The following is a 27746-nucleotide window of genomic DNA, read 5'->3' as shown; positions in this document are numbered from 1 at the left end:
ATTGAGTTTGCAATGAAGGCTCTTAGAGTCCTGTTTATGTTGTATAGCTCCAAGCATTCAATGAACCAAGTGTGTGGCATTGAGTCCAATGCTTTTTTGTAATCAATCCAGGCAGTGCTTAGGTTAGTGTTTTGGGTTCTGCAGTCTTCAGCGACTGTTCTATCTACCAGGAGTTGGTGTTTGGCATCTCTGGTATTTTTGCCAATTCCCTTATGAGCTGTGCTCATGTATTGATCCATGTGCCCGTTTATCTTAGCCACTATGATCCTGGACATGAGCTTCCATGTTGTGGAGAGGCAGGTAATGGGTCAATAGTTGGATGGGACTGTACCCTTTGAGGGGTCCCTCAGGATCAGGATTGTGCGCCCTTCGGTTAGCCATTCAGGTTGGTTCCCATTTCTCAGCAATTGGTTAATTTGTGCTGCCAAGCTTTCATGGAGTTTCTAAAGCCAGTAAGTGTGTATCTCGTCTGGGCCTGGTGCTGTCCAGTTTGGATGTCTGCCACTGTGATGTTGACTGGATTCTGTTCAGGGAGGTTGCTGTGGTCCTCTCTTAGAGCTACCAGCCACTGTGCCTCCCTGTTGTGTGCTGCCTCCTTCTCCCATAGGTCTTTCCAGTACTGTTCTGTTTCCAGCCTTGGTGAGGTTGTTCTACTGTTGTGTCCCTGCTACTGAGCGTACACTTACAGTGGTTGAGTTGCGAACAGCCGGTTTACCCATCTGGCATCCTTGTCTCTCGTGTATCCCTTTAGGCGGCAGGTCAAGGCTTGGGGCCTTTGTTTGGCAGTTTCCAGTGCTCTAGGTATGTGCATCTGGCTATTTTCATTGTACCTCTTAGGGCCTCGGTCAATTGACTCACTTCCTTCCTTGATATTATTCTGCAGCCTTCTTTTCCATGGTTGGCATTTCATCACATGGTTTTATATATATATATATATATATATATATATATATATATATATATATATATATATATATATATATATACACTATATTGCCAAAAGTATTTGCTCACCTGCCTTGACTCACATATGAGCTTAAGTGACATCCCGTTCCTAATCCATAGGGTTCAATATGACGTCGGTCCACCCTTTGCAGCTAGAACAGCTTCAACTCTTCTGGGAAGGCTGTCCACAAGGTTTAGGAGTGTGTTTATGGGAATTTTTGACCATTCTTCCAGAAGCGCATTTGTGAGGTCGCACACTGATGTTGGACGAGAAGGCCTGGCTCTCAGTCTCCGCTCTAATTCATCCCAAAGGTGTTCTATCGGGTTGAGGTCAGGACTCTGTGCAGGCCAGTCAAGTTCATCCACACCAGACTCTGTCATCCATGTCTTTATGGACCTTGCTTTGTGCACTGGTGCACAGTCATGTTGGAAGAGGAAGGGGCCAGCTCCAAACTGTTCCCACAAAGTTGGGAGCATGGAATTGTCCAAAATGTCTTGGTATGCTGAAGCATTCAGAGTTCCTTTCACTGGAACTAAGGGGCCAAGCCCAGCTCCTGAAAAACAACCCCACACCATAATCCCCCCTCCACCAAACTTTACACTTGGCACAATGCAGTCAGACAAGTACCGTTCTCCTGGCAACCGCCAAACCCAGACCCGTCCATCAGATTGCCAGATGGAGAAGCGCGATTCGTCACTCCAGAGAACGCGTCTCCACTGCTCTAGAGTCCAGTGGCGGCGTGCTTTACACCACCGCATCCGACGCTTTGCATTGCACTTGGTGATGTATGGCTTGGATGCAGCTGCTCGACCATGGAAACCCATTCCATGAAGCTCTCTGCGCACTGTTCTTGAGCTAATCTGAAGGCCACATGAAGTTTGGAGGTCTGTAGTGATTGACTCTGCAGAAAGTTGGCGACCTCTTCGCACTATGCGCGTCAGCATCCGCTGACCCCGCTCCGTCAGTTTACGTGGCCTACCACTTCGTGGCTGAGTTGCTGTCGTTCCCAAACACTTCCATTTTCTTATAATACAGCTGACAGTTGACTGTGGAATATTTAGGAGCGAGGAAATTTCACGACTGGATTTGTTGCACAGGTGGCATCCTATCACAGTTCCATGCTGGAATTCACTGAGCTCCTGAGAGCGACCCATTCTTTCACAAATGTTTGTAAAAACAGTCTGCATGCCTAGTTGCTTGAATTTATACACCTGTGGCCATGGAAGTGATTGGAACACCTGATTCCAATAATTTGGATGGGTGAGCAAATACTTTTGGCAATATAGTGTATATATATAATCTTAAGCCAAAATAATGGGTATGGGCTAGGGCTGCAACTAACGATTATTTTAAAAATCGATGAATCGGCCGATTATTTGTTCGATTAATCGATGAATCGGACAAAAAATATTTTTTATATTAACCTCTTTATTCCAAAATAAACATTTTAGACAGAACAAACAAGCACACAAGTACAGGTTGCTCATTAACTGTACTGGTGCAATATGAAAAATAAATGTTTGTGTTAAAACTACGCAAACTTACATGAGAAATGTAGCTGTACATCCACAAAATATAGGCTACTTTGTTTCATAAAGCGCAAAAAAAGACATTTTTGTTTTTAAAAGCCCCTAAGGGGTTCAAACAATAGGTCCCCCCATTTCAACAAATGAGTTTTTTTTAGACTAGAAGAGTTCTGCCTTTTAAGACAGGAAAGTATAGCAGTTAAAGTTGCTACTTGAGAAAATACTTAACCATAGAGATAAAGTCTGAACGCTGAGGGTAAACATCCTGCGGCTCTGACTGCAGCGCTGAGAGGGACAGAGAACGGGGCTGGGATGGGGGAGGCGACCCACGGCAGAGTAGAAACGATACATGCTTTCACGTAAGAGTCTCCAAAAGTGACACCGTAAAAAGTCGGCAGATTTGTCGCTAGTCGCTTTTTTGAAAAATAGTCGCTGGAGGGGTCTGAAAAGTCGCTGAGTTGGCAACACTGCGCACCTGCGGCGCTGGCTCGCTCTGCCGTATTTTTTTTCTTCTTCCCCCGTTTCAGTCAAGTGGATGTGATGACGGCGGCGGCGGATGACGCATTAATCGCGCAACACAACTAATCGATGATGAAATTCATTGCCAACGCTTTTAAAAGTCGATTTTTATCGATTTTATCGATTCGTTGTTGCAGCCCTAGTATGGGCATCATCTTTAAAAAAACCTGTATTGGTCAAAATCTATTTTAAATGCTCTCTGCTCTTAGGCCAGTGGAAGGGAAAGAGCTTTTGCAGCACAATTAGGGATACAGTCTTTTACTGGTTCCCAACACATCCCAAAATACCCCCATATAACAAGTGAACAAGTGTGGATTTGTTTGCTTTCAGGGTTTTGTGGCTATGATGTCACAGCCCTTCATGAAAATACTTCCATCCTGGGTTTCAGAACTTTTACCGAGCTATCTTTCATTGTGGTACCATTCAGTCTTCACTGTTTCTCTCATTGCTGGACTCCAACACTGTCAACAATACATGGAACCATATTCTATCCCACTTTGTGCAGGACATAATACTATTTTCTGTACACAGATGACAGTGAAATCTCTTCAGAAATGTTCAAATTGTGAATGATGATCAATTTATAGCAACTCTGAAAGAAGAAAATTGAGATAAATGATTGAACATTTCAGAAAAAAAACATTGTTCATCTTTCTATAAAAAACAAAAAACAAAAAAAACAATGGATTGTTTCTCTCACTGAGAATTGAACCCACAAAAGCAGTTTTCCAGGCATCATTGCTCACTTCGATTCAGCCATAAAAGACAACTGGGATTTGTTTCTGTGCTCAGGTTGTAGTCGAGGTCTTGCAGTAAAGAAATACGGATATCAAAATCAGTCTCTTCTTTCTAGTTTCACCGGCTTACACTGACAGCCTAGATACACTTGGGTGCACTTTTGACAGGACAGTTTGGGATTCTGACCGAGTGGTTTCCACAGACAAGACAAAATAAACTGTGCACATTCCCATATGTAGCACTCTACCAGACAGTGTAACACCGACAGGCATGAAACCTTGAAAACCTCTGCTCCCATGATGATGATGATCCTTTTTAGATGGAGATCCATCATAATGACCCTACAATATCTGTTTTGTGTATTTTATTTGCAAATAAGACAGACTGGTGACCTGTCCAGGGTGTACACCAATAGACTGCCGAAGATAGGCACCAGCCCCACCTCGACCCTGAAAAAATAAGTGGGAGAAGATGGATGGATGGATGGATGGATGGATGGATGGATGGATGGATGGATGGATGGATGGATGGATGGATGGATGGATGGATGGATGGATGGAGTGATTTTATGTCAAACCTACCTTTTAATAATTAGTTGAAGATTTTTCCTTAACTTGCTCATTTGCAGTCTCATATTAGGCATTGTTAATGAAGCTTTACCAAAAACCGTTACAGTCAACTGCATTCAGTTATGCTTTAAATGCACTTAAGTTATTATATTTTAATGAAAGACGTCTCTTAGCACAATGATAGTAATTCTAGCCAATATAGCAACACCATTAGGGTCATTGTCTTATTTGAAGACATTTGTCCTCAAGTTTTTTTTTTATTTTTAAGCTCTTTGGCTATTGAGATCCTGAATATTCCCACAAAGAATTTATTTTGGTATAATTTCTTCTATTTTTTAAGGTTAGAATTCCTTCTGCTTTAAACACACATTATACTGCGTTCCCATTACTTTACAGTTGGGATGGTATTCTTAGAGTTGTAAGTTTCCTGTGTTTTTATTATTTAATTTTACAAAATCATAACATTATTAGGGAATCATTAAGTTGTTATTTGAAGAATGTATAAATAGGAAAAAGTAAATCAGATTTGTTCTCAAATAGTGAAAAAGAAAAAACGTTTTTAAATTGTGTTTATAAAATGTTATTTCATTTTTAAATTTGATTAAAAAAACAAAACCTGGGGTTTATCTTTGCAGTAAAAATAAACTTATACTCTTAAACTCTTACATTTATCCAGAAGTAAAATCAGTTGAATAACTGACAAAAAATGATTTAAAAGTGAATTCCATTTTGCAGCTTTTGGGGAGTGTTTTACTTTGTGATGATGCTTTCCTGTCTATGTACAGCAACTCAGTGAAATAGTCAAAAATATCTCTCTTAGCTCCACTAATGACATTCTTGACTGGAATGGGCCCTCCTTGGGGTGCAATGAAATTGGGGTAATCTGCTGTTTTTGGCCTATGTTCAGAATGACGCATGCTGAGCGACAGATGCAGAGGAGTGTTTGCATACAGGCTTCTGACACAAACACAAGCAAACACAAGAATGTAGACACCAGAAGCGATAAGATGCACAAACAAAGTTGCATTTTTCAATGCAACTTTTTTCAACATTTTTATTAGCAAAGAGAGCCATTTTAAGAGGCATAACCAGTTAAGCAGCATACACACCTTGCTGGTGCCTGTTTTAACCAGATTTTGATACCTTGGTTCCTCGCTGTACATATTCACCAAGTTTTCAGTAATATTCCTCAAAATTTATATTTTTTTGAAGACACGCATAAATAGCACATTGTGACAAAATCCTAAGCTGCATATCAATGTTAAGCATCTCTTATTATGCCAAATCCCCATGTGCTGTATCTCATTGTGATCTGGTAACTCTCAAGGCCATTGAAGTGCACAAGAGGAATTGCAATATTTTTAAAACCAGTAAGATAGAGATGTGCTGTGCCAAAAGATAGTCACCAGAAGATGGGTAAAATATGGAGCTGTGTTGAGTTACGCTGTAGCATTTAAATAAGTAAATACAATTAGAACGTTTAAAGATATTTAGGCTTTTTATGCTTTATCCTAACTTTATGAATGTTGAATCTGAAATGAGGACTTATGGGAGTAGACAACACTTTTGAAACTGCTGTGTCAAATTTAGTGTCTTACACCTGTTCATATATCAGCACGTTTTAAAGCATTTTGATTATAGCTTTCACCAGCAATCACACGTCATTTACGTCAATTGAATCCCCTTGTCTCCCCATTTATGGTGCTCAGTTTGAACTACAGCAATCCATCTCAACCATGGTAGATTCATTTTCCTTTGTTGGTGACAGTTTTACTATATGTCATCAAGAAATTACAAGTATGTGCTTGAATGTAAAATTACTTGATGGGAGATGAAATTATTGCAATAGAAGTAGGTCTTCACCAAAATATTTAAAGAACTATAGGAAGTCTGTTCATATTTCATCTTTACCCATCTTTCTCTACACAGCCCATTCTTGTGACATTGAATGGTCCACTATCCTTCAGTCTCTTTTTTCTTCTATTTTTGCAGTGATTGTTTCCTTAACCTGATCTGATTACGCCTAACCCTCTCTTGCGATAACCTTTTACTTCAAATCAAACCAACCTCCTGACCTACCCTGCTTTCGGCTCCTATTTGGATCTTCTGTTGTGATTAAAATTCTTCCTGGCAGCTGGAGATGGCTGAGCTAAGTGTCCTGTACTCCACCATGCAATAGCAATTCAGCATTTCGTTCTGGCATTCTCTGCTTCATTTTTATCTCATAGTTTCTTCCACTCCTGTATTTTTTCACTTTTGAACACTGCTCACCTCATCTGCTCATTATTTCACTGGGGCACTTGTCTCTGTCTTCCCTCTATTTATTTTACTTATCTCCTGGCTTTCTAGATAACAATACTATCAACTCTACAGTGCAAAGGAAATGCAGCATTATTTGACAAAATACCTTTCTTAACTGAAATTCTGAAATAAAATTGTTGTGACAGAGGTAGACACAACCTTATTTTTACTCTATGTGAAGATGAGCTTAACACATGCACTTTCAGAGGCCCTCTCGGTCTGTAGCATTGCAGGCACGTACACGAGTGAGTGAAACACAGATGCCTAAATACGAACTAATCTGCATGAATTGTCAGTCACACTCTTTGGCCTGGCATCTATCAGGTCAAGTCTTTCTCCTTCAATAGATTAGTAATATGCTGAGGCCCCACACAAACTAACAGATACACACATACACTTACTTCAGTTATGGCAATTTGTTCTGCCACCTTCCACTAAGACGTTTGTGCATAGGAATCAGCTCTAGGCACTCGGGCACAGCAATTCAGGCAACTTCTGGTGTCTACTGGAAAATTTTCTGTCAGTCTTCTAATTGGTTTATGTTGCAACTATCCAAAGTTGATTTATTTATTTTTATTATTATTTTTTTTATTTAACCAGATCTCAGAGAACATGTCTTAAAAATGATTTCCCCCCAGATGTAAGACTTTAATGGGTTATTTTTTGTTCTGTTCTATACACCAATGTTGACCCTTAACATGTCGAGGCTTACAACATTGTACAATTATTGTAATCCAGAAACAGCTGTGGTCAGTTAGCCAACCTCTGTTTGTAATTTGCACAGCTACCACAGTGACTCCCACAGTCACTGCAGTAGCACATTCTCAGTGGCAGTCTTGACACGGTTTATTCCAGCAGCTCTGTTTCATCTAGCTATTTCCTTATATTCATACACATTTACTTCAACATTTATTCACACAAATGCACATTATGTGTTTTTCCCAAATAATGACATACATTTGGTTTTTGGTGTTGAAGGTGATGCCAAAATGGTCACATACATAATATGAGCATTTTTATAGTTGGAATCCACAAAGTGTTTCTGCATATGAATCTGGTTGTTTGGTTATGATGTTTCCCCACTGCGTTGAGCCACATTGCCTTTTTCCCAGATGTCAATGGCTTCTTCAGGGTACTCTTGTGCACTAGAGTCGTAAACCATACTGTTGATTTACTAACAGAACTCCCATACTTGTTTTTCTTAAAAGCCAAAAATTGCATATATATAAAAAGGGGAAAAAACAACATCAACATTCTCAGTTATCGAGAGACCCAGGAAATGTCAATTGCACATTGCACAAAAAAAAAATAAATCTACATTAAAGAATTCTCCTGCCCTTGATGGCTATTGAAGAAGTAATGCAGTCATGTGATTTAGGTGAACCGGAACAGAGGCAAATTTTAATCTAACTTTAGACATAGTATTTTGTGTACCCCCTGCGTCATTCACTGCAGAAGGCCATGCAGCAGTCCTTGATGCAAGCAGGAACCATCTGTACATCTGCTTCTTTTTCAAAATATATTGCATCTGCTTTACTCTCCCCATGTCCGACTTTGTGTTTGGCTCATGTGGTTTTTAGAGATTCATACATTATATCCATCACAAATAGACTCAGTATATCAAATGAATGGTGAAGGTGAGCTGTCTGTCATGACAAGCTGTTTTTCATAACTTACAGTTAATTGTCATTTAACTGTTTATTAGCTCACACTTTCATTCATCTGATTAATCGATAATGTCTCCTTAAACAGAATTTCTTTCGTTTTTCTAACATAACTACCATTCACTAGATCAGTGATTCCCAACCTTTTTTGACTTATGTACCCCTTTGGGCATTTTTTTTTTTTTTTTTGCCCAAAAGTGGAACGTACAATAACTAATTATAAAATAAGGATTAATTTACTTAATCTTTTATTTTGAGCATTTAATAAACTGGCCATAAATAAAACCATTCAAATAACAGGTAATGATTTTGAATTGTTATATTGTCAATAAATATAAGTGTAGCCTTTATACCAATGGGTGGACAGTGCAATACAATATGTTGATATAACAGTGCAATACAATGTGTTGATATAACCATCAATACAATCATAGCTGCTGTGGCATGGGCTGTTTCGATTGAGCCTGAGACAAGGACATCCAGCTAATGTGGCATTTATTGCGTTTGTGTTCACAGATGCTCCTCAGTTTCATAGATTGACAGCTGGTGACAAATTAATTGTATCAATTGAAAATAATTTGCTTATTTGCGCAAAAGAGAACGGTGCTATTTTTTAATAAATTTTCTCTTCGCTCCTCCTCCTCTTTCTCGGATTGTTGTTTTTAAGAAGGCTTGGTTGCTCCAACTATATACCGCAATAGTTTGCCTAGTGGCAGAGTTGTTGTTAAATGATGGCATGTTGGGGTGTGCTCTCTGTAGGTTTGCTTGTCTATTGGCCAATGAGGAACAGAGGCAGAGGGACAAAGGGACTGAGGGGAGACTTAACAAAAAAAAAAGATAAAAGGACTTATGTGAAGTGGAACTGTGGTCCAAAAAATGACTAGGCTTGTGGCAAATGGTGCTCTGGCATTAACTCAAAAAACAAGTGTACATTTAAGACCCTGACAACAGTATTCATCTTTTTTATTTTGTAATTTAATTGGTTCCTATTTTGTTAATTCATATGCATAGTATACTTTTATATATTCAATTCAATTCAGTTTATTTATTTAGCACCAGTTTAATAACATATAAATAAGGTTAATAATCTTTAAGAAAATGTTTTTTTCTCTTTATTCTGTCAGTGTTTAGTACAGCTGGCACAACAAATGCTAAATTAGGATGTATATATATTTCTTAACTCAGATAATCATGATACTGTATAAGAGAAAACTCAGGTTTTTCAAGAAAATCGCAATGTATCAGTTAATCTTAAGTTGACTAAGATTAATTACATTTAATTAATTTAAATTTTAATTTTTGGTACAGAAGCTTATTGGAAAAACATAACTTGCAGTGTTAATTGTTGGCAATATACTTTGGTAAAGTCCATTTAGATGTGCTTAGCTAAAGTATAGATTAGGGTGCAAAGGGTGGAGAATTGGGACACAATGCACACTCAAATCTATAAACAGAAAAGCGCAATTGAGAGACACAATAATATTTTTATGAGTATTGGATCATGACCTAAATTATACTGGACAATACATCTTGAAGACCAGTTCCTTTAAAAAATGCTGCAAGGACATCCTGCAAGGCAGAAAAACAGTTTTGTTTATTGCAATCTTGAATGTGTTTTTGTATGTTTTTGGACTGAACCAGGGTTGTTTTTAATTTAACTGAGGATGATCTCTTGGTTTCCTAGGTTCGAACACACATTGTACCTCTCAAAAATAGAATGCTTAACTCTTTTTTTTCCCCTGCTGTACTATATAAGAGAAAACATTTTCTGGTCAATTTTTGATCCTAATTAGTCCTTTAAAGAAATACTACAGAGGAAGTTTTTCACTGCTGTATATAGCTCCATGGCAACACATTAGATTGTTTAGTTTTCTAAAACCTAACTTTAGATTGAAGGGACTTTGTCTGAGCTGATGAAAGGTTGTGAAGTGTTGAAATGACAGGGTAGAGAGTTCAGAAAAAAGAATTGGTGGAGTGGAAAAAATGTCTCAAAGGTAAGAGAAAATTATTCCCTTTATAGCCACATTGAAAATGAGTGTGACGTTCAAAGTCAGAGTGTTCTTTTATTTCTTCCATTTTGATATTTGGAGCACCAGAGGCAATTTAAAAGGAACTCTTAAGTGTTAAAAGTCAACAATATACTTCACTATGTGCTGCTAAAAAGAGCACATATAAAGGTTTTAGTGTACTGTAAATAAAACATTTTTTTTGCAAATTCTTCAAGTTGTTGGGATAAACATACTCAAATTGTTCTCTAAACAAATGTTATTTATTCCTTTAAAAGTAAAGGCAATCATCAGTTTTGTTTTCTTGTTATATAATTAAACAATAAAATGAATAGAATGCTTAACCTACATAATAAAAACAAGCTATTATTGTTACCGGTATTAAAGCTGAAGTCTGTAAGTTTTTAAAAATCACTTTTTTGTCATATTGGCTAAAACTGTCCCTATGCCCAGACAGTAGTACATGTGATATGTAACCTGTGAAAAAAACTGCTTCAATTGGTCCCGCATACTGCCTGTATTGCAATCTGGAAAGAATATTTCGAGTCAAAACAACCAATCACAGCCAGAGGAGCGTCTGATGGAGTGTCAATCACAGCTCACACACGCTGAATCCCGCCCCCCCCTCTCACCGCTTAACCTGCCGCTGCCGCCCGGCTGCCGCAGTCAGGAGGATGCGCGTGGAAGTCATGGCGGAGCGACAGCCACCAGCGAAAGAGAAACTGCCCTTACTGCCCCTGCCGACAACTGCTTACACGGCAAACTTCGGTATAACCAGCATCTTATATCTAGCTGCTTGGAGGTGAGTGTTATCGCTGTTACCGGTTCACACTCCATGCCGCGTACGCTGCTTGGACGCTTCTGGTTGCATGCGGTAGCCGCGCAGATGCTGTGAGAGGGGTGGAGCTTGGAGGTGGGGTATGAGTGAAGCAGAGAGGGTGGGGGAGTGGCGTGAAACCTGTTTTTCTTCAAATTTTCAGTCGAAGTCTGCTCTCTTCTCAATGTAACAGACTGCAGCTTTAAATAAAAAATAGATGGGATTACAATGACAATAATTAAAAGGATGGAAATAATGAAGAGCCAAAAAACAGCATTTATCTAATTTCCCCTATGTGAAACTGTAATTAAAGTAAATGTAATTAAAGTAAATAGGAAGTGATGCTGAACTTTGTGACAATGTACAATTTAATTACTCTTTTTTATTTTATTTTTAACTGCCATTTAAATAGTTAATGATCAAATTGACTGACAAGGCTTTCATCCCAGACACTTGTAAATACAAGAATCTCTAAGGCAGTGGAGTCACAAACACATCTTTTTTCTTTTATTATTTCCTGGCAAAGATGTTCCTCTTTTTGTGGTGACAACAATGAAGTATGATTTTTTTAGATTTCCTAACTTGACTAAATGATTTTAATCATGCATTTTAAAGTAATTTTATAACAGTTTCTTAGGGAAATGTCTGTCTCTCATGTGGTACATTTAAAATCTCTTTGAAGAGGGGCATATGTGTTGGATATGCAAGTTCAAAGCTAGGAAACCAATTTAGCACATTTCAGCAATTACAGTTTCCACCAGTTACCACAATAAATGTAGGTTATCCAATTGTTTATTGAATCTGCATGAGCAATGTGAATACAAATTAGGATGTATGTTACCCATAACCTCTCTGTTAATTTAAATATTGCATTGGTATCTACTTTTGCATTTGTGTTCATTTAACTTTTTTTGCACAATTTTATATAATAACATAATGCTGTAAGACACTCTGCTCAATGTTCTGAGTGAAGTTCATCTTCTCCTGATGCGGCTAGTGTTTATGCAGTAAAATTTACAGTCTGAGAACTTGGAAAATTCTGTTAGAGAGATGCATAATCCCTTTAAATAGAACAACAGAGAAGAGTAAGGCAAACAGATATCAAATTATGTTTGAAAATACTTTCGCAAAGTATAAAGATTCTGTAACCAATGCAACTTTTTGTCATTTTAAACTACTAATAATTTTTTTTTTTTGCACTTCCTGTTTTCAAATCTTTGTATATAATTTTATTTGTTTGAATATATTGTCTGCACTTATTTTATTTCTACTTTCCATTCCCAAGAACCTTACATAGCTTTTTATTGCTTGAGCAGCTGCATCGTGGGGAAACCGTTATGATTTGGCATGGGCAGCATGTATGTCAGAGACACCCATTGAGGATAATTGCTCTGAAATGTGCTTATGTTGAGACGCCCAGGGCAACAAGCTAACCACAAATGTAATAACAGTTTTCGTCGAGCGATGGAAGTTTTATGTAGAGAAGGGAGGAGGTAGAGAGAAACACAGAGGGAGGGGGGAGTATGAAGGTGCTTTTATGTTAGAGAAGTCGATTTGTCTGTTTTCTTTCTGCTGACACTGCTTTGTAGTGAATTAGAAGTTGCAAAAAGAAGCCTTTAACTGGGCCGTGGTTCCTAACTGTTGTATTTATAAAAAGCTATTTAGAAAAATACGTCTTGGTTTTGCTGATATTCCTAAAGCTGGAGAGTGCTATTTAGGGAGTGAAGTGGGGTCAGTGAATGAGCACATCTGTCGCTTCTGCCCTGTGCAGATATTTCCCCAGAGAACACACACCTTCCACTGTCATGAATCTGTGGTACCCCTGTGACTTCAAATCAAGTCACCTCATTGTCCTTAAAAAACAAACATACAAGGGAAAAAAATGCTTGTCTTCCATCAAATAGCAGATTTAGTCTGCTATAACATTTAAGCTTAGAAATGTGTGTTTGTTCATCCCCATGCAGTTTGCTTTAGTCTCATTTAATTTCACTCTCAATCTTTAATGAAATCAACACAAAGCCAACTTTTAATTTCTCAATGTCCCATTCTAATTAACGGCAGGAAATTTTTCATGAAATTGCTTGGCATTGGAAAAGTGGAAATGTGGCTCATTCATATGCCACATTTCTTCCTCTTTATGTCTACAATTATTTTTCCTCATTTCTTGTGACACGCTTGTCTCATTGTGTCTGTTTTACCTGCTTATTTGTCTTCATCTCCTCTCTGCAAATTTCCCACAGTATCTTGCCGTGTTTAACATTCCATCTTTGTGTTTTAGTGTTAGTACATGTACTGGTGGGTAGCCATGTGGTGGATTTAGGACCAAAGCTTTTGGTGATTACTCCCATAATGAACCACCATGCTCTGTTCAGTCTGTCATCCTCTAGAGGGATTTATCGTATTATGAAGTTATCATTCAGCCTCAGACATACTCTGTGTCCTCACACAACTCACTTAACCAATACAGCTGTACACAAAGAATGGGTAATGAGTAGATTTATAGTGCACAAAAGGAAATTAAGCCTTCTAGTTCAGCAGTTATACAGGTACATTTAGGGAGTCTTTAATGTTCTGTAGAAGCATGTCTCTGGAATTCAATTGAAACTCATTGTAACTCATAGCCTATATAGGCCTTTTGTTTTTCCCTATTCCACATCCATTCCATACATTTTTTATTGTTTTAAACATAGAAGCTTTTTTCTTTCTGATCATGCTATACAATGCTTCCCCTGCATTAAGTTTTGTTTACCTTGATTACAGCTTTGGTTTTATTTGCCATCACAGTTTTATACTCACAAGCTGCCTTATCACATTGCCCTACCAGGCTTTTAGCTAGAAATATTTCACTGGGTGTACACCTTGGTGTATCACATCTTTGGGCTTTGAAATTTAGGCTATGTCCTGATTTTGGGAAGTATGTGAGCTTGACTAGAGGTGGAAATTTAAGACAGGAGATCATTTTAGTTACAAGTTTCATCTTAATCAGGAGACATGACCTCTCAGGTTTCAAATTATATATTAAAAAAGAAAAAAATCCATATATTAATTCACCAGCTTTGATTTTTTGACTCTAGTCTCATGACAAGCATTAGAACCAAACACCATAAACTGGGGAATCAAGCCTTTTTGGCCACAGACCCACCTTTCTGGAACTATTTTTCTCAAAACATCAAGAACTCTGACTCTTTACCTAACCTCACAAACCTAAAAACCCACCTCTTCAAATTAGCATATTTCCTATGATCCACTTAAAAAATTGCAGCCATTTTTTTTGTTTGTTTCCATTTCCTTGTCCATCATCTTTTTGTTTACTCATATACTTCAATATTGGTTTGATGTATTGTTATTAACAATGTAATAACAATTATGGTATTTCTATTTATCAAACTCATTGGTTAGAAAGAGAAATACTTTAATTTGATATAGTGGGATACATGGGCACAACTTTTTGTGCTATGGTATGAAATGATTGAGTGTTGGGAAAAAAAATGCAATTACATGGGTTTAGAGGGTGTAATTTCATGTACTACTATTCTTTAAAAAGTACTTAAGTAATGTTTTCTTGATTTGACTCTAATTAACTTAAAATAAAATTACCTGAATTCTAAATATTCATAGGTTTCATACCCTACACTTTTCCTATCTAAAATCTAGAATTTGATGATGTGTGCTATTTTGATAAGGACTGAATTCAAACCTGTGCAGTTATATAGGAGACACATTGTACTTGGTCTTTGGTTTGCACAGATTCTAATCAGGAACATAATTAAGGCCCCATCATGATGGTGCTGGGTTTGATTGTATATGACAAGTATTTTTGTAGGTTAGGGGTCCTATCAAAGTGAGGTGGCAGCAAAACTGACTACATTTGAAACCAGCTCTCAGAATAAATAAGTTTGAAGCCGCCCTCTATGGCTCTTACATCATGATAACTGTATATACCGGTACATAACCAGCTACAAACTGATGTGCTGTTCATGCGAGGCCTATCATGAATGCGCCAAAACAAACAGCAACATTGGCAGACTTTTAGTTCACTTTTAGAAGCTGTTTTAGAAGTTAGTGAATATTTGTGGATCTTACTATTTAATTTACACTGTACTTGTTGCTCCTTTGTCATTGGCCCACGCAGACATCTTAAGCCGGCTTACACTGTACAACTTTTTCAATCGCTGCACGCAGCTAAAGCTCACACTGTACGACGAAACTGCAGTGCACCCCGATGCTCTGATGCAATTTACCTGCTCACACTGTACGTCTAAAAACAACGTCGGACTCAGCTCCGCAGTGAGATGGAGCTACTCGGACTTGTCTATCCAGAAGCCAAAGGAGTAGAAGAGGAATATGAAGCTCACTAGATTTAAAACGCGCTGCCTTGGCAATTTGTGCAATTTTGTGTGCCGAATGCCCTAAAAAGAAAAGCCGATGACGTATTTCAACAAAGACATGGCTGAGCAAATGTGGCTACTGCGGTCTGTCAATTTTACAGAAAGAACTCCTTTTCACTTGCACCTCTCCTATGCTTCTGCTTTTTGATCTGAGAGGAAGAACAAGAAGAAGAACCCTTGTTTGCGCATTCCCACTGAGAGAATTGCCCACAACGGTTGACTGTATTTGTTTGATTTTCTCCTAACCTCACGATTCCTGATCGATGGTGGTCGTGAGAGGATGATTGCGCCTCATTACTCCGTGTACACTACAGGACACACGACGCACAATCATGCTAAAAGTCAGCCCAATCGAACAGTTCTCGCACGACTGGAAAGTCGGCCAAAAACGGCCAAAAAAAATCATACAGTGTAAGCCCGGCTTAAGGAGAATTTAGAGGAGAAAATTAACCTAACAGTTAGGTTTTTGGAATGTGGGAGGAAGCTGGAGTACCTGGAGAGAACCCACACATGCACAAGGAGAAGACGCAAACTTGAACCTGGAACCTTCTTACTGCTGTTTACTGTTTTACTGTCCAGCCCCTAGACTTAATACATCTAAAAATATATATGTTTGCCATTCTTATGGCAGTATCTGAAGATTAAATTAATTATTAAAAGAAAAAAACAGCTTGATATAAGTTTTTAACTATACCTGATGAAAAACAAAGTTGGTGAGTAACTAGAAAAAGGTTTTATTTTAAGCATGCTCTTGATTTCTGCTTCTTAGCTTGCAATTTTCTGCTTCCCCTTCTTCTAGAAGTCTCTACAGCTGTTATCCACTGTACAGTGACCATCCCAGTAAAATTCCCTTAGAGAAACTCAGTGTCGTCTAGTTCAATATTCTACAAAAAAATCCCCTGTCCAGTCTTTGTGTGCCTGCATAAGGTGAACTAAGACTGACACTTAAGGTGATAAAAGTACACTTTAGAGCCTGTAGAGTAAAAGGGCACAAAGTGAGACATGCAACATGCACCAAGTTCTCAAAGCTTTCTGAAGATTGTTAATATTTAAGAGAGAAGTTTTTGCTCAGCTTTATGAACACATACAAATATTTCTCAAATATATGCAAAGCCAGTTATACCTCTGTTTGGTTTTAGTTTATTGTAGAGCAATGGTTCTCCTACTTTATGTTGAAAAGTTTTTACCTAATTTTAAGATAAAGTCAAGGATCCAGAAAAGGAAAACCATTTAGTCAGTGAAATGTATAGGTATATAGTTAGCTGCGTTAATTAAGTATTCTGTGAAAACAGTTTTATTTCTTTCACAAAAAACTGTTGCTTATTTTAAGAATTTTGCTTTTATAAACTTAAATTGTTCTTGAACCCAATAATGTCTCTAATCAATGGTTAAATTTTACACTTTCCAACAGTACCACACAAAGAAACATTTTAGGGGTTTATTGTAATATTTTTCTGAATCTCTTAAAAATCCATTAGTCATCTGTACAAAACAACACACCCGTTTTATATGAAAGTATTTTAAATTGTAGTTTGTTTAATGATAAACTTCTATTATGTTGTATAAATAAAACGTGTGGGTTTATTATGTAATAGATTTAAGTGGCCGTCCTTTCAATAAGTTACAGTCTATTCCTTCAAACTTGCATTCTTGCACATAAACAAGAGGAAACTCAACATAAAAGTAGCAATTTAGATCAGGCTAAAACATATGCCAGATTATTTATTTATTTGAAAAGTTGGTGGATAAGTCAGTTCCTGAGTTAGGATGAATGACCTCATGAAGCCCTTATAATTTCAGTAGAATCTATGAGAGCTTTCAGCAATCCCTATTTCAGTCTCCTCTTCTTTTCCTTTAGATATCCATCATATCATCAGTCCAGACTCATAAATACAGCTAGTTGTTAAGCCTCAAGTTACAGTATGCTTTATTTACTTGTTCTGTGACATGCTATTTATTTTTACATGCAGTAAATTCAGGTTTCTAAGAAAAGAGGCTGAGACGGATACTACTGTAGGATTTAGTATTTCAAGCTAATTTGAATTGAGTTATGAATGCTTTTTCTACAAAAAAATGAAGTGTGCATATATATATATATATATATATATATATATATATATATATATATATATATATATATATATATATATATATATATATATATATATATATATATATATATACATTTGTGTGTGTGTGTGTGTGTGTATGTATGTAATTGAAACCTCTTTTTTTTTGCTTTGATTTGTGTTTTGGGGGTTTTAATGTGCCCATCACATTCTGACCCTTATTTTGTATCAAAGAAAATAACAAAAGTCTCTGAGCACTCAGCAATTATAGTTGCTATTTATCACAGCATGCCAACCATGAATGTGAATCATTCATTGTCTTTGAGTTACTTGAAATCCCTAAACTCTGATGGAATTCAAACACACAGAAGAAGCTTATATACTGATAGAAAGAAGGCCATGGAGCAAAGCAGTCTAATGGCAAAGTATTTGTGGGTATATGTGAATTCCTAAATCCAGATATCTTTTAGAATCAACGTAATGTAGCTAAGTGTTTTTGCTTCTTGTGAACTGGGGAGTGTGAGAAGCCACTGGATGGATGACTGACTTAAAGCACGACTATAATTAGTCTGTAACTGTTGACTTAGAAATTAAGGTTTATACTGACATGGCACAACCTCTTAGTTGTTCTTGGCAAGTGTGTAGTCTTCATTAATTTTAATTAATAGTATTTCATTTTTTCAATTCATGTGATCTTTACAAATGAAGTAGTACATAAAAAATTTTTTTTCATAAATGTTTAAATTGCTGAATTTCAAAGGCTAAGAAAAATACTTTCTACTTTGTAAGGAAATGTTAAAATCTAAGTATATGTCAGATTTTGGAGCACAAAAAGTTTTAAACATTTTCAACATCAAAGTACTTTTCAGGCTACTGTTCCTTCGTTGTGATTATAAAAAGGAATGCTTCTCTCCTCAGACTTGAAGAAGTCATTCGAACAAGAACCCCTTGGAAAAGAAGTGTCACTGGAGCAGGAAGTGCTGCTACAGTGTCGTCCTCCGGAGGGCATACCAGCTGCTGAGGTATGTGAAATGTTATCCTTAACCTCCACTGCAGATGAATGGAAATGAAGCACACAATTTATGAAAAAAAGTAAATTGTTGGGAGGTATGACAGAATGAAAAAAGGAAGAACAGGAGATGATATATAAAGCTTAAAGTTATTATATAGGAAGTGCCTGGAAGGGCCACAGAAGTATCAGTTGTTTCAAATGCAGCCTTTTTTTTTGGTAAACTTTCTGGGTTTAATCACTTTATCACAGCAGATTTTTCATTTCCCTTTTAACATTTTCTGAAATACTGTTATTTTACCGTCAATTAAAGCTAAACACCTATTATGTAAAGTCATTACAGCATTTAGTAGAATCAAACAGTAAATTTTGCTGTAGATGATCTATTATTTTTCATCTTTAGGTAGATTTCCTTGAGACATTTTTAGGAAATACAATACATTGTCATACATTACACTATAATATATGTGCTAAAATACCACAGGAGGAAACAGCCTTATTCTGTTTCAACTAACGGGAGCATAAAAGTTCTACAACACTGATCCAGAGAACAGAAGTTTAAAATGAGACATTTACGTCCCCTGAGATCTAATTTGAGAACAGCATGCATAAAAAAATGCTAGTTACTGCAGTGATTTAGTCTTCAACCTTTTTTTAAACTTCTTTAGCTAACTCTTCTGCTGTACCCAGAATAACCAGTGCAATGTTTCAAAGGACCAACCAGATGGCACACTACATTTTTATGCTAGATATTTGTCATATAACTACACAGACAAAAAAATAAATAAATAAATAGCCAAGAAAGAAATAAAATTAAATTGATAACAATTTTCAGGACTTTTGCTGTAGCGTCCATAATCTTGGTATGGCACTACTGTATACAGTATAATCATAGGTTTTAAAATGTATTCAGTTATGTCTACCTGTGTCTAATCTTGGCATAAGTTTTAATTAAATGTCAATACATTAATAAAAGATCAATTTAAATATGTGCCTCATGCAAAATGCCTGTCAGGAAACACCAGGTAGCTAACCTTGTACCAGGCGATGGTGTTGAATTAGCTATTCAAGCACATTATCAGTCAGGAAAATGATAATGTGCTTGATAGCCTTTAGATATGTTTTGTTGTTTACCCGGTAGCGTTAATGTTTGATTTAGTCCCCCAGACACTGTTAGATATCTTTATATTCTGTTTCAGTCATATTTTCAAATCTGTTCAGTAAACATCAGTGTTTGCTGTTGAACTGCTAATGAAGGTCATGGACTTCCTGCTCATCAAATTTGCAAATCTGCCATTTCTTTATTGTTTTTTTAATCCAAGCCCAAGGATGCTGAAGCTACAAGTAGATAATTCAAAATGTTTGGTTACTGGGTGTAGAAATTTAAGGTTTTACACTGACTTCCAATTTTTGTGACACTAGACAATCGTACCACTGCCATCAAACTACAATTAGGGACAAGCATATGGAGCTAAAATGGTCTCAATTTTCACAAATACACATACAGTATGTGATTCATACATCTACAGGACAAGATCCACACATGCACAGACCGATTCATACAAGCACAAAATAATCCACACACAATACAAGATCCACAGATGCACAAAACGAGCCACGCAAGCACAAGGCACATCAAGGGAGTCTCAAAAAAATCCACACACAAATGCAGTGAAGTTTAAAGACCACTGGTTCTTTTTAATTGAATTTATAATGTTTATGGACCAGAAACACTTTGGTGAATCTTGTCTTTGCATGTGTGGATCGTGTGTGCTTGCGTCATTCGGTCTCTGCGTCTGTGAATCTTGTCCTTTGTGTGTGTGGATTTATTTGTGCTTGTGTGAATCGTTCTGTGCATGTGTGGATCTAGTCCTGTGCATGTATAAATCACATATGTGTATTTGTGGAATCTGAGACCGATCCATACAGGTACAATGGAGTGGAACACTTCTGTGACATGGATTGGGGCAGGATGTAAAGTGCCTCATTTGCATTCAATGAGACCACACTAAAACTCATATGAACCTCAGACAAGGGTAAAATAGAAGGGCCAAACCATTAAAATTCTACTAAATGATTAACTATGATGAGGAAGGCCTTGAGAGCGTGATATTTCTATTTTAATGCCAGTCCTTCACTATGTAAGGCTTTTTATAAACCTACTGTATGCTTTAAAAAGATCAAATAAAACATTAAAATTTGCAAAAGTTTTCTTAGAAACTTTAAATGCTCACAACGAAATTGGAAGTAAGCACTTTGGTTGTTAAAGGAGAAATGTGTAAGCTCTTCTTAGCATTTTCTAAATTCCAAGAACATACTGTAACACCTTAAAGCAGTGCTCTAGCAATACTGTGTTTTGTCTTTCTTTTAAAATAGTAAGATAAAAAAAATCTATTTAACTTTTCGAATTTTGTTTTTACCTCACATCTTTATGAGTAAATTAATGTTTTTCTCATCAGATAATGCAAATTTGCAGAAGCATATTTAGGTCCATAGTTTTAAATATTAGATTTATAAAAAATGTATGAACTTTAATTGAATTGATTAATTGAATAAAATACATTATATTTGCTCACTTGTATGATCTGAAAATTGTAAAAACTTACTTGAACTTACAGAGTAACTATTTTATTTTACTTACACAATCACAATGAGAACCACTGCATAGCATAATATATTCCTCAAGCACATTGTCAATTTGACATTTCATTAACTTATCAAGTTGGCCCAGTAGTAGGCATTTATTTTTGAGCCACCTAGGTCACTTTTCCTCCCCGAGCGCTACTGCTAAACCAAAGCTATTCGCTAGTGACAGTGTTCTTTATTTCATCACTTTTCAGCTGTTTTTTTTTTACCTGAATGTATGAAAAGTCATTTCATATATGCAGCTGATCACTGGGGAAAAAGCAGTGACCTAGGGGTGCACTTTTAGAAGTGTGCACTTTGAGAAGGCTTCTCTGCTGGATGGGGAGTTTCTGAATCAGTTTTTCTTCCTCTGTGTTTGATAGTCATTTGCTGTTGCACTTAAGTACACAGCTCCCCTGAGAGAGAAGAGAGAAGGCATATCAGCATACAAATTGAGAAAGCATGTACAAGAAAAGCTTAGAGTGGTGGGGCAAAGAAATGGTAAAAAGGAAGGTTTATTTCTTTTGCAATGGCCATATCCGATCTTTCTTAGAAAACTAAAGGAAGTTATTGGAATTTAACAACAATTCATGATTTTGACTCAATAAAAATTAACAAATAAATACCCTATCAGTCAGTTTTTGAATATTTTTGTGGCTTACATCTACCTACATCCTCTTAACTAATGCCCAGCTTTTTTGGAGCTGGGCCTTTGCAACAATGACTCATTATTATTGCTGTTTTATCATTATTCCTTAAAGCAGTTTATATTAAAAAGTGGAACATATTTGTACAGCGGAAATTGCATAGGCAGCCACACCCACACATAAACATGAAGGAAATTGTTATTTTCGGTCGTGTTCAATTAACCACATTTTCTAATTGTCTTACTCCTGTCATAATAGGATGTCAGGGAGATAGATCAGTCTGTCTGTTGAAGCTCTTTAGAGTGTTTAAAACAAGCTAAAGACCTGTGTTTGAAACCCTTACATTTTTTTTTTGATATTCTTTCTTTCTCTGTTCTTATCGCATCTATTCTCTTAGCCATCAGCTCTATTTTTTTTATTTTATTCTCTCCTCCCCTGGCTAAATTGCTCAATATTTTTCTTTAAATCAATATTATTTTCTTTTTCCCATTTCTGAGAAAACAATACTGAATTTACGATAGGAAAAGACAATAGGGCCTTCATTTTTTAATATAATCTAAATATATTTCTTATTGCAAGGTGATAAGAAAAATGAATCCATAACCAGTTCAGACTAAATATGTTATAATTTTCCCAGTTACTTAAAGATTGAAGTTGATGATAAGTAAAAACTCATAGCAACTGATGTGCTGCTGGCGAGTTTTGAGGCTTGAAACAGATAAATATAATTTTATGTCTGATATTTGCATAGAAGGCATTCATATAGATCCTCAGTTAATATATTTCTAGAGGTGCTACTGACATGATTTTCACACAATCCATGCAATCCAAACATAAAAAGAAATCAAGCCATAGATGTCCAGAAATTAAAGTCATAGGGAAAATTTATAAACACTGTCCTAAAATCTGTGGGGGTTTTGTTTTTGTTATTTTATGAAAGCCAGTTAGTTAGCTTGTACACCTAAATTCAGCCAATCATATATCAAAGAACATCTGTCAATCAATATTTTCGTTCATAGCATCTTGATTCATATGTTGCAGCTAATATACGCAACGGCTGAAATAAGAAATAATTTTCCTTCGTTGTTAAACTTTACCATTGAGTTACGTCCCAGTTTTCACAGGAATGGACGTCTGTGTCTTCGGCAGGCGTAGAGCTAACGGAACTGGCAGTGTTGCGAGGAAAGGGCTCAAACATGTACAGTATGTCTATAAGCCTTCTACACCAAACTAGGCTTCTGCCGTCCTGGCGTCCTCTTCCACAACATCTTCATCCCCGCTTTCCTCCTCTAAATAAAAAACTATGACGGAGGAGACTCATCCACAACCGCTGACACACAACTGTACTCCTCTTGCATATTTCCGCTGTCCATAGTGTTCCTTGACAGTGTCGTTGGGACCAAGTGCTACATTGGGACCAAGTGCTACTTGGTCCCAATGTAATTTCCCATTGGGAACCTACTAGCACCAAACTGGTTAGCAAGATGCTACCTACAAACCGGCCACAACCAAACTTGTTCACTTGTGTAAAGTCTGGCACCCCTCGGGAGAATTCGGAAATGCAACGGTTAGAACATTGCTGGGCCAGTCTATGAGCTGTATTATCTCTCTAATTGAAAGTTTCTTTGGCTGTATGTTTTGGGTCATTGTCTTGGTGAAATGTCCACCCATGTTTCATCTTTATCATCTTGGTAGAGGGTGTAGAGTTAACACAACTGGCAGCATTGCGAGGCAAGGGCTCAAACATGTACGGCTGTAAGCCTTCTACACCAAACAAAGCCTTTGCCACCGTGGCGTCCTTTTCTACAACATCTTTGTCCCTGCTTTCCTCCTCCAAATTAAAATATGTATGATGAAGGAGACTCCTTAATTTTCCTTGCCTTTATTGCACCTCCCTTTCATCACGTGTTCAATACTTTTTCCCTGTGCCATTCCACATTATTACACATAACTTAATTTCTGGACATCTATGGTTTGTTTCCTTGTATTTTTGAATTTCATGAATTGTTACTGACATGTGGTGAAAAGGTCATGTCAATGGCACCTCTAGAAATATATTAACTGAAAAAAATGGTGGCTTGTTCAATACTTATTTTACCCGTTGTACAGTCTCTTAAGGAAACGTAGTCACATTGACTTTCATCTTTATAACGAATGGGGAAAGGGGAAGTGTCATATCACATAGTAGGTACCAGAACCTCTCGAGGGATCAGATCTGCTCGGGGCCCTGCCCTTTCTTATGACGTCATCAAATAGCAACGCCACTTGGACAAACTGTATTGTACCAGTTTCTTAAAAGTTAGTTCTTTTCTGAATAAGTGCGTGTAACTGTTGCCCTTACATCCCATTTCATGAAGGTCCTAGAGCGATATCTGGGGTCCATTTCATGAAGCAGGTTTAACAAATTTAGATTCAAATCCGCAACTCTAATTTGATCTAGCCAAATGTCGGGAACTCTGAGTTTTCGGTTTCACCATTGCTGCTATCAATTATTTCAATCAATTTTAACTAGGTCCACTCAGAGTCAAGTGCGTGCACAACAAGTATGAAAAGCCATTATCAGTGGAGCACCAATTCGACGAGTCACAATTACAACGGGCAACAGTAAGCGCCTATTTCACCTGACTGGAGCTAGAGATTTTAATGCAGAAATGCAAAAAAAAAAATAATAATAATAAAGGAGAATGTGTTTAAAAGACAGAGAAATAGCACTACAGTTACAAAGGAGGGGAAGTTGGCCAATCAGAAGATTGTTCCTCGGGTTAATGCATAAGTTTATACTAATTGGGCTATGGCAGGCCATTTTTACATTTATTAAAAGCAGTCCTCTCTGTTGTTCCATTTGTCGATCACTAAAATAAGATTCTCTCTGATCAAAATCACATTCCTAGACTGAATAATATATTTTATAAATTACATTTTACAAAATACAAAAGAAAAAAAATTATATCAGTAAGAATTAATTTGTATATATATCTATAAGTGTTTACACATTTTAATTGTCCGTTCATATATTTATCAGCTTGACTGAAAATGTATTTATGATATCTGAAAAACTGTTTTTATAGTTAAGTTAAATACAAATGATGACCAGTTATATTAGGAATATGGAGACCTGAAATTAATATATATATATATATATATATATATATATATATATCCAGAATGTCTAGATGTAGAGAATATCATTTTGTTTGAAATGGTCATTTAGACAAAGAAAAAAAGTTTTTTCAGATATCAGGAATACGTATTCAGCAAAAGTAATACATATCAAAACAGCTTGCCATAGGGTTGCCATCACTTTTTTTTCCTGACTTTCTTTAATAGTACTGTGAAAGATAGTTTGGCTATTAAATTAAATAATATAGATATTGATACATTTACTATAAGATTCAGCAGAAAAGATTCAGGATTTCAAGTGTGGTCTGTAAATTCAAAGCACTTGCAACAGACACTGCTGAATACTATTTCTGTGTTTTTTTTCCATCATAGAAAAAGAAAAACTTATTGGGAAAGACTGAAAAGTCAGTGGTATAAGTAAGCAGCTGTCCAAGATGTGGAACTTAGACACATGCGGTTCAAGTGCATACATACTGCACAAATGTTCTGAGGACCATTAGAACTTGGAGGCAGCAGACTGACAGCGGTAATACATATATCTTATAACTTAAAAGAGTCTGTGTGACCCCAGAGGGCAGGCAAAGTCAGTGGACTCCACACGACAGGTGGAGTTATGGATTTGTGTTTCGGGGGGTTGAGGGTGCCTGTCTGCGTCTCTCTCTGTTTTTGAGTGATTACCCCAGCTGCAGTGAAATAAACATATCAATGTGTGGTGACAGGCACTCCACGTGTGGCTAAAAGACAAGCGCACCCCCTTCACACACACACACACACATCAATGCATGCACAACATTCAGATAGTAACCTGATATGTTTCTGGAGCCTATTCAGGTTCCTGTCATACCACTGACTATACTCTCTACACCGATGTACTGCGATAATGGTTCATGACCATTTATTCAATGTGTTATGCCATATTATATTTAAATCATAAATATACTACATACATATATATATATATATATATATATATATATATATATAATTATTAGGTTATTTTTGTTCCTGTACTATTAGGTTGTGAAAGATTGTCAGTTGGTGACTTGGAACAGGACAAAGCTCCATCAGCATTATCCCTTCTCCAGATTTTTTAAAGCCTTTTGAGTGATTTTTGATTGCATCTTACCTTCACAATTCACACAACTGGGAATAAATCACTGCTCCCACAGCTGTGTGTATTTTGACTAACACAAAGAGAATCTGAAGAAAAATTAAACACATAAGCAAAACAGAGGGAAGATTGATTTTTTTTTTCAGATGTTTATTGAAAGGTTTTGCAAGAAATATGACTGTATTCTGTCTGCAGATTGTAGCTCTTTCTGGTTTAAGATGAAACTCGCTCTTCCTCCTTGTACATAGTTAACAGTTTCTAAATAAATTTAGATGTTTTAACTTATCCCTCCCAAAAATATTCACAATTGTGTGGTTTGCTTGAGCCTATTTACATTTGTGATCTGATGGATGCTTTTGTTCACAGAAAATAACACCAAAAACACTTTATGTAATGCTACTTGCCCAATAGGTACTGCACCTTAATCCTTTTTGAACTCCCATAGAAATCTCCACAGCTCATCTCTCATCACATTTTCACCTTGATCCCCAACCTCTGTCAGAAATCACCACCATAATCCACAGATTAGTCAACAATCTCTTTTTTATTTCAAGCCTTTACCTGGGTAAATTATTTAACTGTTGTTAAGCTTATGAAAATGCCATTGCACCTGTCTAGAAAACAATTTACAAATGAGAAAGATGAAATGGAGCGGCTTTTGCATGGTTTTAGTTCTCTGTGGCAAGACGGGGTGTTGGCAGCATTTAGATAGATTATGTTTACTATATAAAGATCAGCTAATGTGTTACATACTTCTGCCCATAAAATCCCAAGCAAGTAAAACGCAGCTGCAAATAAAGCATGATTTATCTTGTATTTACCTTCACTAAGGGCCCGATTGATTACAATCCCAAATGAGACACACTAAAAGGCTGGTTTTATTTTGATGTTTGGCTGTTGCGTTTGTCTCTCGATATGACCATGCTGATTTTGGCAGAGCAATGTGGATTTATTTTTAGCGTCAGAAGGGCAGCCTTTGCAACAGCACTTCATACAGATACCAGGTATGACTGCTGTGTAAACAAGATGCAGACAGAGAGGAAGAGAAGTGACCTTGTTTATTGGCATTAAATGAAAAAGATGTATCAGAGGAAAAACACGATAAACTAGCCTCTGGCATCTGGATAATTCCAGCTGTTGCAACACATGAAAATCAGTTTAATTTCTGAAAGTTTTTTGTCGCTTGTCTTTTTAGAAAACCCAGATGTATAAAATATTTTTTCTATGATATGAATTATCTTTCTTTTCTTTTATTAAAGATGATAATACAGTATTTGCAACAAAGGTGAAAAAAACACCTCAACAGCTGCATAATGATAAAGTAGAAGACATACTAATGCATAACTTGAATAACAAGAAGACAACGGTTTGAACAAAAACCAACATAGAGAGAAAAGCTATTTAATTAATGATGAACATGTTTTAGCACTGATTAAGGCTAAGAAGAGCAACATTATTTTCATGAGTGCTGTAGTTTGTTGCATAAATTATAACTGCAGTTTTAAAAAGACAAATTGTACAAACTGCTTTCTACTTGATCTGATGATCATTTTAAGTTTTTGTTTTTCCTTATTTCAGTTTGAGTCTTTTTCTTTACACTTTAAATGAACAAGGACTGTTGGTTGACCACAATACCTGTCCATCAAGAAACAGAAGAGCACATACAAACCATGACAAATGAATAGTATGCA

General features: G+C 36.7%; 1 protein-coding gene across 3 annotated transcripts in view; it reads left to right on the top strand.

Annotated features, from left to right (window-relative positions):
• The window catches only part of LOC119797136 (netrin receptor UNC5C-like), a 239362-nt gene that overhangs the window by 128745 nt on the left and 82871 nt on the right, over positions 1–27746 (top strand). For all 3 annotated transcript variants that reach the window (XM_038306101.1, XM_038306092.1, XM_038306108.1), the window contains exon 4: positions 18462–18565. In XM_038306101.1, coding sequence (XP_038162029.1) covers positions 18462–18565 — 104 coding nt within the window. The remainder of the gene's footprint in view (positions 1–18461; positions 18566–27746) is intronic.

Source organism: Cyprinodon tularosa, unplaced genomic scaffold, assembly GCF_016077235.1.
Source record: "Cyprinodon tularosa strain WSP-4 unplaced genomic scaffold, ASM1607723v1 ctg115, whole genome shotgun sequence".
Classification (NCBI taxonomy): domain Eukaryota; kingdom Metazoa; phylum Chordata; class Actinopteri; order Cyprinodontiformes; family Cyprinodontidae; genus Cyprinodon; species Cyprinodon tularosa.
The sequence above is the reverse complement of the archived record's forward strand: the minus strand, read 5'-3'. Positions and strand labels throughout refer to the sequence as shown.